Source organism: Hoplias malabaricus, chromosome 3, assembly GCF_029633855.1.
Source record: "Hoplias malabaricus isolate fHopMal1 chromosome 3, fHopMal1.hap1, whole genome shotgun sequence".
NCBI classification, from domain to species: domain Eukaryota; kingdom Metazoa; phylum Chordata; class Actinopteri; order Characiformes; family Erythrinidae; genus Hoplias; species Hoplias malabaricus.
Window position 1 is genome coordinate 69,626,911 of NC_089802.1, and position 16,206 is coordinate 69,643,116.

The 16,206-nt window shown below is 40.9% G+C and overlaps 1 protein-coding gene across 3 annotated transcripts in view; it reads right to left on the reverse strand.

Moving 5' to 3' along the window:
- Nucleotides 1–16,206, reverse strand: part of iqca1 (IQ motif containing with AAA domain 1) — a 74,903-nt gene that overhangs the window by 21,739 nt on the left and 36,958 nt on the right. For 2 of the 3 annotated variants that reach the window (XM_066665456.1, XM_066665457.1), the window contains 3 exons: nucleotides 8,463–8,569; nucleotides 7,826–7,924; nucleotides 1,049–1,116 (listed from right to left, as the gene is read on the reverse strand). The exons of the other annotated variant lie outside the window; for it this stretch is intronic. In XM_066665456.1, coding sequence (XP_066521553.1) covers nucleotides 1,049–1,116; nucleotides 7,826–7,924; nucleotides 8,463–8,569 — 274 coding nt within the window. The remainder of the gene's footprint in view (nucleotides 1–1,048; nucleotides 1,117–7,825; nucleotides 7,925–8,462; nucleotides 8,570–16,206) is intronic. 3 annotated transcript variants of the gene reach the window in all.

Here is a 16,206-nt window from a genome sequence, read left to right on the forward strand (position 1 = left end):
ATATATATTTAAAACCCAATCATGTCACTGGACTATTGCCAATTAACCTCCTTTTTTGTATCATAAACTTTTTTTACCAGTCTCTTTAGCTTCATCCCAACTTTTCAGGAACGTGTTGCTGGTATCAAATACAAAATGGGCAAAGTTTAAAAAAAAAAAAAAACAATAAAAGTTCCCAGTTTCAATATTTGGTGCTATTAAATTTATGGTTTAAAGGATTTACACATTGCATTCTGTTTTTATTTACACTTAGCTCAGCATCCCAGCTTTACTGGAAATGGGGTTGTAACTCAAATTATAAAACTGAGGGGTTTTTTTTCTATTTCATTTATATATTTATTATTACTTTTAAAAACTCTGTGGACCTTGCTCTGACCACTACATGGAAATCCATGAAGCAAATAAACCTGGTTATGCGAGTTCCACAGAGCAAATAAACAATGCTATGTTAGCTGTACAAGCCCCACAGAGCATTTAAAGCTCAATATGTCTGGTACATAAACTAAAACCAGCGAAATACTTGATTTTTATGATTTCAGTTATGACTTTAGGAGTACTTTAACAGCTTCCACACATCACAGAGTGGTTTTACTTAAATACATTTCCAGTAACCACTGCATTAAATGCAATGGTGGCAAGGAAAAATGTGAGAGCCAGGATTCCATTTGAGGAAGCCATTCTTCCATTTGGCAGCAATCATAAATGAAATTTGCTTCAGATTTACAGAAACCCTCAGATCACACAGAACTAAGCATTAGCCAGAAAGCATAGTTAAAAGTGTGTTACTGTATTAGCTCAGACTGGTGACCGTGTTGTATGTGCATAAACTGCTAGGGATATGAGAAAACAGCAGGTAAGTTATTCAATATGATTTTGATTTAGAGGCCTCTCGACCAGCATAACAACTACTGACCACAGAGTGCAATAAACTCCTCTCAAGTCTAAAAATGTCACTATGTCATAACCCTCCAATCGCCAGACAATGACTATGGCAGAACTCCCTGTCAAAAACATTTCTTGGCATGTATTGTATTGTTCCATGACCGACCTGTCTGCTGTCAGATCCTTCTCTTTTTTCTTCTTCTTCTTCCCCCCTTTTTTGCCTTTCTTCTTTTTCTGCATGGAGCAATAAAAGAGAGGATACAAACATGTTCAGCGCTGGATCGTTTTTTCAAACAGGACCAATGGCAGTCAATAACATACCAGTTCATAATAAGGCCTCTGAAGCATGCAGCGATACGGTTGCTGAAGCCACAGGCCAAGTGTGGTCTGTCCGTGCTGTTGGATGTAAACAGACTTGCACCACAGCATTGAAACGAATGCGTTGTCGTTAACCGAACGTTTGGGAGAAATGACATTTGTAAAACATCTGGCCCTTGGTGAGCAAGTGACTCGTGCAAATTCTATAAACACCGTTTCATAGTTTCCCTGATAGAAGCCCACGAGTTACCCACAGCTTGACTGTGTTTGTTGATGGTCCTGATTAGCAATGTATCTGCCTTGACTCTCAGAGCACACCCACTGGCACCAGTCCATCTGGAGACGCCCTGCAACTTGTTTATAGTAGGAGGCTGTTTTTAAACCACAAGATCTAGCTGCGTGTACAAGGAATTTCCCTGAAGTGCTCTCTGAAGGATGAGCTCTGCAGTACTTAAGCTCAGTGATTAGCAAATGTGTTGCCTTGGCTCGCTTCACCACGCTGCCTTCAAGCTGATGCTTCGGGGGGGCTGAGAATGTTTTAAAATCAAGGCCTGACAAAAATTGACAAACAGAACTGATGTACATGTTGTACCACCGTTACTCTGATTGTACTCTTTTTGGAACGATATTGGTTTTGGAAACTATGTTGCAACATTTGTTGAATTTGCATTCAGCCATACAAGCATTAAGAAGGCCAGGTGCAGATGCTGGATGAAGAGTTCTGGATCACAAACACCATTCCAAGTCATCCCAAATTTACTCAATGGAGATCAGTCTTTCAAGAGATTGATATTTATGTCCAAATAGCCGACATTTGGCATTGGGCATGATGACCTGAACTAGACAATAGTTCACAAAATGTGAGCACTCTTCAATAATTCATAGGTGACTACAAACATTTGGATACTTTCATAACACTAAAACCAGACCTTTTCACAATAGTCTTCAATGAACAAGACCCCCACAGAGCAAATATTATTTGGAATAAGCTGGTAGGAAGTGGTCAGATACAGCAGCGCTGCTCGAGTTTTTAAACACCTCTGTATAATTGCTGGACTGACAATAGCTCACCAACTCAAAAATATTCTCAATGGGTCATGTGGTGTTGTGTTGTTTGATTTAAAAAAAAAAAAAAAGAAAGAAAGATTAATGCTGGGCGGCACGGTGGTGCAGCAGGTAGTGTCGCAGTCACACACCTCCAGGGACCTGGAGGTTGTGGGTTCGATTCCCGCTCCGGGTGAGTCTGTGAGGAGTTGGTGTGTTCTCCCCGTGTTTGCGTGGGTTTCCTCCGGGTGCTCCGGTTTCCTCCCACAGTCCAAAAACACACATTGGTAAGTGGATTTGCAACTCAAAAGTGTGAGTGAATGTGTGTATGTGTGTCTGTGTTGCCCTGTGAAGAACTGGCGCTCCCTCCAGGGTGTATTCCTGCCTTGCGCCCAATGATTCCAGGTCGGCTCTGGACCCACCGCGACCCTGAATTGGATAAGGGTTACAGATAATGAATGAATGAATGAATGAAGACTAATGCTTAGCTATTTGATGTCTGACTTATTCTGACATATGTCTGGGACAGACAGAAACACCTCAACACTAATACACCACAATACAAATGTGTCCATGCACCAAGTCACTGCATTCAGGATGAAGGTGACCCTGTGTGTAAAATATGAATCCAATTTGAATTTTGGATTTGAATCCAATCAATTTGACGTGTTTTTCCGAATCATGTCATGAAGCAAAACAGCTGGACCGCCTGAAAATAACTCTCACGGTGCATCTCACTAAACTAAAGGCTGGGTTTCAGGATTTTTCAGACTTCGCTCCATGAGAAACACTGAGATAATCATAGTATATTCAACCCCTTTGGAATCAACAGAGAAAGAGTCACATTGCCAAGCAACGAAGAGAATCAGCTGGTCGAGGTGTCACACATTCACTCTCTGAATAATAAATTCAGTGAGCATATTCACTACAGGTCTGGTGCAGCGAAGTGATGACTGTGTATCTGTCACTCACCACTCATGCAGTCAAAACAATCCTATCTATTTGTGTGAAAGTGGCTTCTCTATTTTGGTTCAGCTCAAGTCAAAGGAGAGGAATAGTATTTACAGAAATGTGCACTGAATGAAGGGATCAAAATGTTTATATGTTTTGTAAAATGATGAAAATGCATATGTGTTTACTGGCCTAGTTTAAAAATGAATTTGCTTTGAATTCTATAAAACTGAGTCAAGGGAGGTGTGACTTACAGAGCGTACAGTGAGTGAACAAAGTGTTTCAAAACTCCAGCAGCACTGCTGTGTCTGATCCACTCATACCACTATGTGAGTGTCAATGCAGTAGTGAGAATAACTGAACACCCAAATGATACCTGCTGCTGTGTATTTGTCCTGGACATTGAAGAACAGGTTGAGAGGGGAGAAAGCAAATTATGCAGAGTAAGGTCCACAGTCTTTAATATTAGAGCTAGGGAGTCCACCTGTCTGTTCTGTTTAACTCATAAAATGGGCTTAGATTAAATTTTAAATTTTGGTCAAACTTCTCCTTTAATTCCAAAGTAAGCTGTTCTTTCCAGTCAGACTTCTGGAATCACAACACTGTTTCCTCTAAATATTTGCCCAGTTCCAGAACGGAATAAAAAATCTTGCCCAGATATTTTGTTTGTTACGTGATCAGGGTCGGAGAAGGGTTGGCCCTGAACGTGAACTAAAGAACACAGTGTCGTTCTAAAAATCATGAGTAAAGGCATCTCTTGCGTCATTTTATGGCTGTTTCCTGAGAGTTTATCAATAAGGAAAAAATCTGTCAGTGAGCTGGAACAGGCATACACCCTACACTGACAGAGAGAAAACAAAATCTCTCTCTCTCTCAACACAGTTATAAGTCACAGGTTAAAACTGAAAGCATATTATTTGAGCTGAAATAAGATTCTGTTCAAAATGCAGGTTCTTGCCTTAAGGTAAAATATGAGATTCTTTATTCGTTTGTTTGTTATGAATGTAACGAATGTAAATTCCTACCTTGTGCAACCAATCCATCCTGATCAGGGATGGTGTGGGTTCGGAGCCTACCTGGAATTATTGTTACTCACATGTAGTTTGCAGAAATATTTTTTTCCTTAGGAAAACCAAATGTTTGCAAATATGAAAAACAAAAATGTATTAAAATTGAATTGAAATTGAATATATTATGACTGAACTTTGAGTAGGGCGGCACGGTGGTGCAGCTGGTAGTGTCGCAGTCACACAGCTCCAGGGACCTGGAGGTTGTGGGTTGGATTCCTGCTCTGGGTGACTGTCTGTGAGGAGTTGGTGTGTTCTCCCTGTGTCCGTGTGGGTTTCCTCCGGGTGCTCTGGTTTCCTCCCACAGTCCAAAAACACACGTTGGTAGGTGGATTGGCGACTCAAAAGTGTCCGTAGGTGTGAGTGACTGTGTGTGTTGCCCTGTGAAGGACTGGCGCCCCCTCCAGGGTGTATTCCCGCCTTGCGCCCACTGATTCCAGGTAGGCTCTGTGCCCACCTCGACCCTGAACTGGATATGCGCTTACAGATAATGAATGAATGAACTCTGAGTAACTTACATTACATTGCTAGTAAATTTCTATTAGTCTGATTTTCACTATATTTTATAAAAATACCTTCTATTAATTGGTTGTCAACACTATCAGAAAAAAGATGCACGGTACAGGTGCATTATCATCACTGAAGATACAAACAGTGTTAATGTGCTTTTTAAAGGTATAACAGAAGTTTAAAAGTCCAGTAGTTTTCCCTAAATGTACATTACATTTTCTTCTCCTGAAGGAGAGATAAATATTTGTAAGATTTCATTATAGAACTCTGTAGAATAAAACATGCAACATATTCTGTAAAAACAAAATATAGGTTCTGGAGATGAAATGGATCATTCATTCCCTTATCCAGTTCAGGGTCGCAGTGGGACCAGAGCCTACGTGGAATCAGTGGGTGCAAGGCAGGAACACACCCTGGAGGGCACGCCAGTCCTTTGCAGGGCAACACAGACACACACACACATTCACACCTACGGACACTTTTGAGTCGCCAATCCACCTACCAACGTGTGTTTTTGGACTGTGGGAGGAAACCGGAGCACCCGGAGGAAACCCATGCTGACACAGGGAGAACACACCAAACTCTTCACAGAGAGTCACCCGGAGCAGGACTTGAACCCACAACCTCCCTGGAGCTGTGTGACTGTGACACTACCTGCTGCACCACCGTGCCGCCCTCGTATGTAATCAATACAACTTAAAAATCTACAATTAATATAGAATACAGTACAGTTATGTCCCTTAATTAAAGGTACCGGATACTTACCCCTGAGGGTACCAGCACAGTGACAGTTTTTCTGAGAGTGTAGTTTGTATTTAAAATCAAATCTGCAGGAGACAATTTGTTTTTAGTTCTTCAATCTCTGTTGATGGTTAAACGAATACAGAAACACTTGGATACTCCAACAGACACAGAAAACGAAGAACTAACTGTCTCCTGTATTTTTATTTTAAATAAAAATAGCGGAAAATCCAATTGAAGGATGCAGGCGTAAAAAAGGTACACAGACTTTAGATGATGTCAAAAAATGTATAACTTAAAAAATGGAAAAAATGTTTTTATTCCAGTAGCAGCGTGTTAATATGCTGTGGATCAAAACGATTTATGACAAACTGCATATGTGAACACCGCCCCCTGAGTTTCATAAGGCCTAATACAAATGATCAATGGCTGAGAAGGACACAAACCCACTTGTGGGCTTAATCATGCAGCACCACAATAAATTTATGCTCATATCTGTGGAGTAGCGTGAGATTTCTGGAATCCTGTGTGTATAGAGTGATTAATACTCATCACTGTGCACACATTCCTTGGACAGGGCTGAGGCTGGATGCCTGGTTCGCCTCTGAAATTCACTGAGTGTTAAAAGCCCTTGCGTGCTGTGCCAAATATGTTGAAGAGTTCACTTGTGCAGACATGCAGCGGCAGCTCATACAGATGCACATGTTTGGAAACTGGCTTAGTTCGCAAGAAATACACAGATGGGTCTGCCACAAACATGCAGTGTACACACACACACACACATGCACACACACACAAGCATGAAGTCTGCCTGGAATCAAACTGAAACCAGAACAAAGCCGACAACACTACAGGGATCCCAAATGTTGGGCAAATGATCTCAATTAGATGCTATTAATTTCCAGACTAACATTTATGTTTAGTACAATTTAGTAAAATTAATGCCATATTGAGGCAACGATCGAGTACTGAAATGTACACCTACAGACTATCGCCAGCCAGTCCTCCCAGCAGGGGCAATCCTAAATCTGCTGAAATAATCTTTTGCGTCAATGAAGACATGAATGTTAATACTTAAAAAACACATAAAATCATGAATGTTCCAGATGTTTTTGCCACTCTTAAGCATATTTTTAGTGCAAAAACCTTAGTGAAAAAAATGGGACCATTATGAACTGAGCTAGAAGCTAGAATAGTAAATATTAGGTTTGTCAAAAAAAATTTTAAACACCAAAAAAGTTTTAAATCCACACTAGGTAGTATTTTTACTCTTAAAATGATAGCTTTGAAATCATTGTGATGCTTCACTGACCTGTAATAGGGAGAATAGGGCTTCTGTCTTTGCTGCTCTGGGCTCAGCACTGCAGAAACTGCACTATGTAACATTTGGAGGAGGGTAGTAAAACAAACCCCTCCCTCCCTCTTGATTTCAGGATAGTGCTGTAAAAGTGAATTAAAATCTGCAGCTGTAGGTGGAGCCCAAGCAAAAATACCAAATCTTACTTAATGTTGCTTTAAACGCATACATCCATTCATTGTCTGTAACTGCGGTTTGTCTACGTAAACCACCCATAGAGTCTAACCTGTCTTCTCTGTTGAAGTTACAAAACAACTCCCCCAGGTGGAGCTGGCCATCCTTTTTTTTTAAAGGCGTAACGGGGTGAGAGCAAGAGGTGCCACCAGTTCCATGTGATGTAGATGTGCGGTTTTCGCTGCTTGTTATCATACTACAAAAAACCCCCACACATTACACACAAAAATACAGTCAGTTACATATACACACGCACAAACCACACACACCAAACAAGCACACATTCACACAGACACACACACATGAGCGCACACACAAATATGTGTTATCTGAACATCTTCATATATCAACACTTTGGAAAGAGTCCTCTCTGGATGTTTACCAGTTTATACAATGACAAACCTTTCTGAAATTCTGCTCTTTATTCACCAGCACAACACACATCTGGCTCTGTGTGTAATGTGTGTGTGGCAAAGGTGGTGGGAAAGAAGCCCTATCAAAACATGAGCTGACAAAGGCAAGATTATATCTGCCCATCTGACATTCCAGAGCGCGTGGATGGACAGAGAGTGACCCTTAGACCTGCCGCAATCTCCTCACCGCAACATCACTAACACTTCAGCTTTCAGCATTCTGAATGTATACAGAACAGCTTTTATGAAGCCATGCCAATGCATAGTAACAGAGCAGTTACTGTAAAGACTCTGATGTCTGTATACTGCCAGAACAACACTGTACATACTGCAGGACGTCTCCCACTAAACCAATGGAGAATGATCACCTTTTTACTGGCCTTCTTTGCCTTTTTCTTCTTCTTGCCTTTATCCCGATCCACTGTGAATTTGAGGTTCTTTAGCTCTTGCCTCATCAGCTCATCCACCTTAAAGAAAAGAGTTTTACATCATACAGTAAATTACAGAGAGCACTACAAACATGTTTATATTTAACACTCTATGTCCAAACATTTGTAGACTTTTAAAATGAATGTAAAATTAATTCAGCTACTTGAAGGTAAACCCAGTCTGTATATCATCACATAAACGTTTTTACCGTTACAATTACCATGTGTTGGCTAGATGTTTATGAAGCTGAAACCTAGAGAAATGGAAGAGCTTTGAGCGTTGGAGTAATGAAGCCTTATCTACTATATCTGAAGTGGTATTTGTGATCCAGAAGTAGTCATCCAACATCAGCACCTCACCTCCCTAACATCCTCATAGTTGATTGCCACAAAATCTTCACAGATATTTCCCTATATCTAATTCATTTCATTGAGAATTAAAGCTGGATGTGCAGGTGGTGGCGGTAGTGGTAGCAAGTTTAATTGCTGTAGACATTTTATATGTGTACTGAAGTGTAAAGTCATACTCTGGAAAAATGTGCATTGAATTCCTTTAGAAGCCGTCCCTAATACTCACCTGCACCCGAATCTCCTCTTCCACCTCCATCCTCTTCTCCTCTCGCACCAGCTGAGGGTCAAAACACTGGGCAATGTTCTGGCTTTCATCTCGTGTCTGCCAAACCTCTGCAATATAGACGACCAACACACACACACACACACACACACACACACGCACACACACACACACACACACAAAAAAAAAAAACAACAACAACACAATTTACTAAATCAAACACAAAACATCATTTTGAAGTGGTTCACAAAGTGGGGGATATTCTTTTTCCCCATTTCAAAAACACCCAGATTTGTGTTTTTTCAGATTTAAAGCATTAAAAAATGTAAATGTATTGCTTACAAAAATCAGGAATGATAAACCACAACCTGAAAATAAGGTAAATACAGGATGCACTTAATCACAGTGACAGATTTTCAATTTTTTTCCTCATAGACCTACAGTGCACTGTGACTGTAACTTTTCGCTTTTGATATTTTATTTTGAAAACTCTAGTTTCAACTTTGCATCAGCAATGTGTTTTCACACATTCATGGTTTTCATATTCATGCAAATATTTTGGGTCTTATCAAGGGAGCTTCTATTAGTGAAAAATCTGTATTTACATCAAAAATCAAAACAAACAAACAAAAAACCCCCACAAATTTCCACAAAAAAATCCTCGTCTGTTTGATCTTTGTGGTGATAACACAAAACTATTGAAATTTGTGTTTGGTAGATTATTTCTTTGTTGTAACAATGCTCCTTGGCAATAAATCTTATACCGTTAGAAAGCCAGTTAATTTCCCTTTTAAATGGTGCCACATTTGTAAGGAACATGCATTTGTGGGATGAGCAGTAGAGCTGAGTATGTTGGTTGTGCCCATGAAAAATTTGCCAAATCCTCTCTGCCAAAGCCAAACAGCTTATTCTGCCATTGACTCATTTGGTGTGTGGTGACTGGATGATTAAAGTTTGAAGACATATTGGCGATTTAACAATTTATTCATTTAACGCTTCCACAGGAGCGTGTGGAAGAACCATACACAGCCAAAACAGCCTGGCACCTCCTCCTCATGCTGGTCACCAGCCTGGTCACACACTGCTGTGGGATGGTATCCCATTCTTCAACCAGCATTTATCGCAAGTCAAACATGGTTGTGTTGGTCACTCTGGCACGAACAGTGCACTCAAGCTGATCCCACAAGTGTTCAATTGGGTTGAGGTCAGGACGCTGGCAGGACATTCCATCCTCCCCACTCCCAAGTTCTGTAGGCAGTCTCTGATAAACCCTGCTGTGTGGGCGAGCGTTGACATATTGGAGGATAGAGTTCGGTCCCAGACTGTAGAGATATGGGGTTGGCACTGGTTGCAGAATTCATCTCGATATCTCTCTGCATTGAGATTGCCTCCAATGAGGACGAGCCTCGTTTTTCCAGTGAGGGAGATGCCGCCCCACACCATCACACAAAATAAGCTGTTGGCAAATGATTTGACAAATTTTTCATCGGTGCAACCCACATACTAAACTCTACTGCACATCCCACAAATGCATGTTCCTTACAAACGTGGCACCATTTAAAAGGGAAATTAACTGGCTTTCCAATGGTATAAGATTTATTGCCAATAACAAAAAAGGAACAAAGACATAATTTTTTGTGCTATGTTTGTTTTGTCCAACTCATCGTTGGTCACAGACATTTCATTAACACCCTAGGGGACTGTGTTAACTTGTGGAATAAGGCTATAATGTGTCCCCTTTAAACAAAGTTAATGTATTGTTAAAACGTTTTTATTAAATATAACTTTGGTCCATTTCTGTGGAGTCATGCATCAATAAATTCATACAATGTATGTATGAATGTACCCCAGTATACATGGATCCATCCAACCCCACTCCCACCTCCAACACACACTCACAAGGGAAAAAAAGACAAATGCACCAAATATGATTTAGTTCAAAAAGCAGAGATGTATAAGTGTTAATGTTTAAGAGTCCTCCAAGGTATTCTCTTGTGAGCAGCAGTTCTTCTCAGGGCTGAGAGTGGAAGTGGTTGATGTGAGTTTGGAGCAGAGGAAGCACAGGTGCTGTAGAGTGGCTGAGAACGCTGGGAGTGATTGTCCTCCGTGCTGCGCTCTCACGCGCCACATCCTGACAGGAAGTCCATTTCCACAAACTTCCCGGCCCTAGACAGGGCAGTATGCCAGGCTGATATGAGTAAACTGGAACAAGAGTGTCTCTCAGCTTCTGTTTGAGGTCGACTGAGGATTACAGTAGGGCAACATTGAAACCATTGTTTGTGTTCATATCACTGATGGATGTCTCACTGAGGCCAAGGTCAACACACAATTCAAATGAACACAAAATCTGTTTGGGCCAACTGACAGCTAAGGCATCTGAGAGTACTTTGAGGGGACAGGTTAAAATGTTCAGTGAGGTCTACCACAATATTCACATATGATTACATTGATATGTGATGCAGTTTCTCCAAAATGTTTTTTTTAAACTATTTGCTTCTCAGTTCAGTCATTTAGTCAAACCCACTCGTTAACTAGGACCCTCCGCTAAGGCCACAAAGTTTGTCTTGGAGGGCTGCCTTTTTGAATGGCTGTTACCATCATTACACAGCTGAACACGCTTGGAGGAGAACACTAACTGCCCTGTTCTGTTAGCCAATAAACATCCAAGTTGTTTAGCATCATACTGAGTGATAGAGGAAGAGGAAGGGCCATACGATTACACTCAGAAAAATGTGGGATTTTTACATAAACATTTAGATTCATATCTACAGTGCAATTCCTTGTCTTATTTGATTTTGTGCCACTGATTTTGTTTACATTTATTTACACATTTAGCATACATTTTATATTTACATTTATGACAAATTAGCAGAATCTGCCTGTTGTTATTTTTAAACCAAACACAAATAGCAATACATTTTTGGCACAAATGTGGCACATCTGTAGATCTTGTATGGCACACATTGGCCTTGAATTGACATTGACTCAGGGTGAGTTTGGCTGCCTCAACTCAGCCACAAGTTCACGTTATATTGGCCGGATTTTAGGAGTGTCCCAACATCTGGCCCACACAACACTTGCCAGTGCCACAACGGAGTAATGAGTGCCAAAAGTGGGACAGATTTGGCCAAAATGTGTGTGCTATCTGGGAAGGTTTTTGCCCAGTTTTTTCTCGTCACTAATTCCACCTTAATTCTGACACACACAATGCCACCAACCTGAGAAGATGAAGGAAAGCACATGTTCTTCTGAGACATAAAACCAGCCACTGCTTCTCTTTTAAACTACATCTATTGTAGCACTAGTCTTGCATTGCCGGAATCTCTGGTATCTGGCCAAGAGATTGAGCCAGAGATTGAGAGATACAAAAGGACCAATCACAAGTCTGCTATTTCAGCATGACATGTAGAAGGAGGCCAATCAGAATTCAACTGGCAAAATCCTAGCAGGGAGGCCAATTTAACACACTGAAAGTATCAGAATCACCATCAACTTGTGGGCAGGGCGTCTGTGGCTGAGGCTATTGTAACACCTATGGCATGCTCAATGCACTGGAAGAGAATGCCAACTGCTTAGATCTGGCATATCAGCTGACAGACACTCATGGTGGCTAGAACTCCCCATATTGGACGAGTAGGTTGATGCTAAATGCTCCTGGCTCAGGTCAATGCTTGGACAGCTGTACCACTGCTGACTTTTTTTTTCTGAGGAATGATAATTCACATTGTGCTGAACACTGTTGCATTGCTATTTATTTGTTCGTGAGCATATTAGCATGTCAGTATAATCAAGTGTTAGACGTGTAAGAAGGAGAATCACAAATATACTTGAGTACAATGTGACTTATCAAGGTACTCTTGCAGAGCCATGTGGTTTTATGCTGGTAACAACTTAAACAAAGGTCCACAAGACCAGAAGATGAATAATACATAAACAAATGTACAGCTGACATACAGTTTAAATTCAAGAACTATGAGTTTGTAGTCATATCAGACTCAGGATATATTGGGATAGATCTGAGTAAATGACTACACAGCTTACGGCTTCTCATCAAACTCAAGCATCTGCCCCAAGATGCCTTAAAGAATCTTATAAAAATACTCTGGACTAATCATCAGTTTCAAGATTCACTCTGTTAGATTATTCAAGTTCGACACAAAGGGAGTGGAAGTACGGCGATGTTGAAGTTTGCGATGAGGGAAACTAAGAAAAAGCGTCTGCACTTTGAAATGGGATCTTCTGCTGTGGTCAGAGGTCAAACTGTCCTCCACAAGGCCTTCCTTTTTAAGGTCCTGTTTTTCAAAACATCCCCAGGCAATCTGATCCATATAATTACCTTAGCGCTTCAGCAGGGTGCATTCACATAAGCCAGGCTTGTTTGTTTAAACAGGGCATCTAACCCGGAGTCCTGAAAACAGACAGCTTTTTCAGGGAGCGAGAGAGAGAGAGAGAAAAAGGAGCAAGCATTTCATGCCCGCTTTACTAGGCTGACATCTATCCAAAACCGTGAGGGACACAGACAGAAAGAGTGATAAAAGGAAAAGAGATCCACTGCTTTGAGCCAAACCAAAAAGGAATCCTTGAAATTTCATGCTATTTGGAAATTTGACAAGACACTGCTAGAGAGATGATTTAGGACATGTAGGACCACCCGTGTGTATGAAATGCTCAAGTGTGTAGGGTGTACTTACCACCTGTGGAGAAGCTGAAAGACACTCAGAGCTGAAGTGTGTGCCTCACTTTACCTCTCTTGCTCAGACCAATAGTGCCCTGTCGTGCTCATCACTTGGCCTTTGGATAATTGGTCATTAGTATGCTGGTGGATGCTTTGTGCCACTCTTTCAGCTCTCTCTCTCTCTCTGGGAATGTTTCGTCTTGCTTTGTTTTTTTTGAGGGGGACTCATTCAACGGACAGGATGAGGATTGTGGGTAATAAATGCTGCCTAACACGAAGGCCTCTCCTGCCAGGAAACTGGAAATTAAATTCACAGTTCATATCAAGGCAGTGCACCGTGATATCAGCATGCAGGAAGAGAGTCTTTAATGCTGCAGGTCAAAGAGTTAAACTGCAAGGGGTGGAGTGTAGGGCTGGATCTCTTTCTCTCTCTCTCTCTACACACACACACACACACACACACACACACACACACACACACACACACACACACACACACACACACACACACACACACACACACTATATTGCCAAAAGGGTTAAATATGATATTGGCCCACCTTTTGCAGCTATAATGGCTTCCTCTGTTCTGGGAAGGTTTTCCACAAGGTTTAGGAGTGTGTTTGTGAGAGTTTTTGACCATTCCTCCAGAAACATTTGCGAGGTCAGACACTGATGAGGGATGGGAAGACCTGGCTCGCACTCTCTGTTCTAATACATTCCAATAGTGTTCTCTCAAGGTGAGGTCAGGACACTGTGCAGACCAGTCAAGTTCTTCAACACCAAACTCACTCATCCATGTCTTTACAGACCTTGCTTTGTGCACTGGTGCATAGTCATGTTGGAACAGGAAGGGGCCACCCCCAAACAAAGTTGGCAGCATGAAATTGTCCAAAATCTCTTGGTATGCTGATAAGAGTTTCTTTCACTGGAACTAAGGGGACGAGCCCAACTCCTGAAAAACAACCCCACACCATAATCCCCCCACCTCCCTCCACCAAATTTACACTTGGCACAATGCAGCCAGACAAATACCATTCTCCTGGCAACTGCCAAATCCAGACTCGTTCATCGGATTGCCGATTTCATGATGCTCTCTACGCACTGTTCTTGAGCTAATATGAAGGCCACATAAAAGTTGGAGGTCTGTAGTGACTGACTCTGCATAAAGTTGGTGACCTCTGCACACCATGCAGCATCCACTGACCACGCTCTGTCATTTTACGAGACCTACCACTTTGTGCAGTAATTCTAAAAAACCTACCAGTTGCAGTAATTCCCAATCACTTCCACTTTGTTATACTACCACTGACTGTGGAATATTTATTAGCAAGGAAATTTCACGACTGGACTTGACAATGCTGTGGTCATTGAGGTGAGTGTAACACATGATTTGGATGGGTAAGTGAATACTTCTGGAATTATTATGTATGTATACACACACACACATACACATACAGTATTTAATGTATTGTCTGAGCAAGACAGAATCAGAATGAGAGAGATTTCAATGGGAAAGCCCCAACAAGTCCAGACAGCTCCCTCCCTCTCTCTAATGGCTTCCTCAGCTGTGGCAGTGATGCTGAACTCCAGTGTCAGACACTTCCCCAATAAGTTTGTGTCTCCAGGGGCTCTGCGGAGCTGCTGTCTGATCCTGTAGATCTGTCTAAATACAGAGCTCACCTTTCTGCTTCATTACAACCAAATAAACCCTTCACATAATAACATCCCAATTACAGACAGCTGATAAAACACAGCCCAGTTGCTGCTGTGACGGACCATTAGTCCTCACAGCTGACTGCTTACTTTTAATCACCCCTCTGACAGGCAGGATGTGGGACATGGATCTGAAAATGCTTCCTTCTTTCACACACAGTAATTAATTAATCTGTCTCGAGATTATGAATGAAATGAAAAATAGCACATTAATTTTAATCTGTGGTGGCTCCTTACAAAGTAGACTAGACCCTCATTTAGCATACAAAAAACATGAAAATACTTAGCCTTAGTGAAATTTGTTTCCAAAAACTGACAATCTACAAAATATATATGTTTAGAATGAGTTGTATGGGATACGTAGGACCTGGCAAAGTCTGTATGTTTGCTTAACCCTCAGGATGCAGCATATTCAAACCTAGTTACTGGTTAAAGACGAAACATATGAAAACAAAGTCATGTTGAGCATTGCCGCCAGTTTAATTTGAAAGTAGAGGCTTTGTGCTCTATGTTCATCTTTGTTAAATTAAGATAGACCAAGTAGAAACAGAGATATCATAATTGAAATATGATTTAAAGAAGCATGTTCCCATGGGAGTAAAAGTAAAAATAATGAGATGGGATTTTGAAATTTACATAATTTTTAAATTTTCTGTCTTATAAAGAAGGGCCATACAAATCTTTACTACAGTGTGAATACAGTAAAGGGTTGGGGGAGGGGCAGACTTGCTGGAAGAGAGAGAGTGCACAAAGGAGAGAGTTGGCTGAAAAAAGATACAAAACATGGGCATGATAAACATTTTTTAAATGTAACAAAGTCCAGATCAGAAGTATGTAAAAATGACCAACAAGAGAGCCTATAAGAGTACAAATGATTACATGCAATAGAAAGGGAAGCTCTGGAGCAGTCATAGAGGAGTCAGATTAACATAGCCAACGACAATAGTAAGCTAGAGGGGTATATACCCACCAGCATTGGCTGAATACAACAGAAATGTGTTCACTAGAGTGATGAAGCAAATTTTATACAATATTTTTGGGTTGAGTTGAAATGGAGATTGTGATTCAGAACTAATCATCCAGCAAATGTAGCTGACCTTACTAGTATTTACATGCAATCAAATCTCACAACAATGTTACATTACCTAGTGCAGTCTTCTTAGAAGAGTATATAAAGTATCGAAGAGTATATGCACACTTTATTTCTTTAAGAAAGTTATGCAAGTTCCTATAAACATTCGGATATTTTGTGTATTTTCAGATGGTCTAAGGACGTTTTTCACACCTGCACTGATTAGTCTGGTTAATTCGAACTCTGGTTTGTTTTTTACCATTGGTACGGTTTGCTTGGGCAGG